Raw genomic sequence first — 3,153 nt, 5'->3', positions numbered from 1 at the left:
GAAAGGAACGGGAGTGAAGTAAAGGAGAAGATAAGAGTTCATCTCACTCAAACTTTTCCCCCGTCAAGATCTCATCTTTCATGCTCAATCTTGCTCTTGTTCCTCCTGCCAGCTCGCTGCCAGCTCGGCGTCAGCTGGACTCGCACTGGAGGAGAGGGGAATGCGATGAGATACCGGAGCTGCTTGCACTTGTCGTCTGTGACCTGAGGTGCGAATCAATCAAAGATAATGGGGGAAGTGAAGAAGAGGGTGGAGAGGGCAGAGCAGGAGGGGAGGGGAGGAGGGGAGGGGAGGAGGGGAGGGGAGGGGAGGGGAGGGGAGGGGAGGGGAGGGGAGAGGAGAGGAGAGGAGAGGAGAGGAGAGGAGGGGGGCCGGGACAAGGCGACTGAAGAGAAAAGAGAGGAGCAGAGCAGCTTCACTTTGTTCATATTCCACTGGGGGTGGAAAGACTTCCCAGTCGATTTCCGATTCTCGACTTTGACGTCTTTCTGGTCTAGCTGCTTTTCAGGTATCAGAAAATGAAGATGGCATGACAGATTTCAAATAGATTGTGAGAATTTTCACACGAAACGCAAGAATTTCAGCATCGCACACAAATCCAACAACTGGTTTTCATTCCACGGCAAAAGTTCAACCTTGGGCGATTCGCAGGATTCAAGCTTCATGGCATCTTGTGCTGCTCGCTCGCTCAGTCCGTTGAAGAACCGTTGAGAGTTTGACAAATCGAGTCACCTTCCAGGAGATTCAACCGGTCCATCTCGACAAACAAGACTTGCTGTAACCTTCGTCAACGTAATTGCTGTTGACAACTCACTGCTCACCTGACGGATGTCGTCCAAGAGAACAAGTGCAAACTTATCCTTCACATCGAGAACCTGAAGGACACAACAATCAGGGAACGTGAAGATACAGTGATTGCGCAGGCTTCATTACCCTAGCTCGTTTCGTTTCTCCACTATCATCGTACTCCACCATTCTGGTTGCAAAAGTTTCAACCATTGACAGATCCTCTTCACTGTGTTCAAGTTGTAAACCTTCCGATCAAGTCTGCTTCTTCTCCTTCTCCTTCTTCTTCTCCTTCTCCTCCTTCTTCTTGCGCAACAGGAGCAGTAGCAGCCTTGTTGTGTTTTCCTTTCACTTTTGATCTTTTGTTCGGCATGTTCTTCGAACCAGCTGTCAATGTCCTGTCACCAGCACAAATCAAAATTCACCTCCATCTCGAGCTCTTTTGCTGTCTTTGGCCTTTTCCCAAGAAATCTGTTGAAAACAAACTCGTGAGCAAAGCAAAGAGTTGCTATCAACGTACTAACAACACGTCACTTGGCACTTCAGAGCATATAAAGTAACAACACATCTCCCCTCCTCTCATCATCTACTCAAATGCTACCTAGTCTCATATCATATCATATCATATCATATCGTATCATATCGTTTCATATCATATCATATCATATCATATCATATCATATCATATCATATCATATCATGTAGTATCGCATTACCCGCTGCAGTTCGGAGCTCCGCAGAGACATTTGTGCTTCATGCCGCCAAAAGATTCGAATTGATAGTTGTACGTGACCTGCAAATATGTTCAGTGGAGGATGAAAGCTCGATTGAGACAGTAATCAAGAATAACAACGATTACAAGAACAACAACAACAACAATTTGTCCCCTTCACTATCATTTCCATCATTTCAATCTGGATCTCTATCATCTTCATTTCGATCTCCATCTCCATCTCCATCTCCATCTCCATCTCCATCTCCATCTCCATCTCCATCTCCATCTCCATCTCCATCTCCATCTCCATCTCCATCTCCATCTCCATCTCCATCTCCATCTCCACCATCCCTTTTCAGTGACTTACTTCTGCTCCTTTAGGAATATTATCAGAAGCCATGATGCCGATACGAGTTTCGGCCCCGACTGTCCATTTTTCCGTGTGGCAATTGCTACAACCAACCATAAGGTGAGACAACAAAATGACAAGAAATACTCACGGGCTGCAAGAATGATTGATGAATCTCGCCATCGAGCCCATGGCAGACGCGTCAATGACCTTGTTGCAACATGAGACGATGAGACGAGATTGGGCGAGTGATGGAAACTGGAGGGGAGAGAAGATGAACAGGAGAGGGAAGAGGCGAGGGAGGGAGAGAGGGAGAGAGGGAGGGAGGAGGCGAGGGAGGGAGAGAGGGAGGGAGGAGGCGAGGGAGGAGGAGGAGCAACAGGAGCAAGGGAAGGAAGCAGACAATGAAACGCAATCAAACCAGATCATTGTCGAGATTGAAGAAGTAGACTGGAGTGTTTGGACCATAACCTGTAGATAGAAAGTCAAGCACAACTGAGATCTTTTTCATCAAACATGCATCATCGCGCCTGTCTCCTTACAACTCATATTCAACTCCATCATCTCCATCTCTATCATCATCTTGAACATCTCTGTCATCTCCTTTTCCTTCTTCATCTTGTTCAAGCTTTTCTTCTTCTTCACAACCACCACTAAAATCTCAATTGTCTCCACATTCTCCATAATCATCATATTCTTCAGCGTTACGGGATGTCCGGAGGTTGAAGTCTTCCTTGGTTACAACTTCTCCGATGTATTCCTGATTTTCTTTGAGGCATGAAACAGAGTCGTTGTTGACAATGACCTGCACCAGAGCACCTTTTGGAATATCTTCAAGCGCTTTCAGTCCCCATCCTCTTCCATCGGTCTGAAAGGTCATGTAAGATTGAGAGGAGGAAGAGGAAAAGAGGAGGGAGGAAGACGAGGACGGGAAGGAAGTGGAGGAAGAATGGAGAGCAGAACGTTGCAGGAGCAGGAGAACAAGGAGTAGAAGAAAAGAATGACGTAAAACTCAACCCAACCCGACTCAAGAGAAGACAACACAAGACAACACAAGACAACACAAGACAAGTATAAAATGTTGTGCTGGGTGAGCTCAAATGCTCGCATACACGGCAATCAATCTCTCGCGAGGACCTGTGGCCCTTGCCGCACCCGATCAGCACAGAACCCTCTCATCACATCGAGCAGGAGGAGCCGAGGAGGAGGAGGAAGGAGGAGGAGGAGGAAAGAAGAGGTCTCGTGCTCCTCCTTGCTCAAAGTCTCCGCAGGATTCAGCGAAAGTGTGAGGGGTTGGTTGATG

The 3,153-nt window shown here is 47.2% G+C and overlaps 1 protein-coding gene across 1 annotated transcript; it reads right to left on the bottom strand.

The window, feature by feature from the left end:
- Positions 1–1,501: 1,501 nt before the first annotated feature.
- On the bottom strand, positions 1,502–2,066 carry GUITHDRAFT_47131 (hypothetical protein; the record flags this gene model as incomplete). Its single annotated transcript, XM_005818162.1, has 3 exons — positions 1,502–1,579; positions 1,869–1,953; positions 2,002–2,066. Coding segments are annotated over 3 exons (228 nt in total), but the record flags the coding sequence as incomplete, so codon positions are not given.
- Between the last annotated feature and the right edge of the window lie 1,087 nt (positions 2,067–3,153).

This window comes from Guillardia theta (assembly GCF_000315625.1).
Source record: "Guillardia theta CCMP2712 unplaced genomic scaffold GUITHscaffold_366, whole genome shotgun sequence".
Taxonomy (NCBI): domain Eukaryota; class Cryptophyceae; order Pyrenomonadales; family Geminigeraceae; genus Guillardia; species Guillardia theta.
Note: the sequence above shows the minus strand (reverse complement) of the source record. Positions and strands in the feature narration are given on the sequence as shown.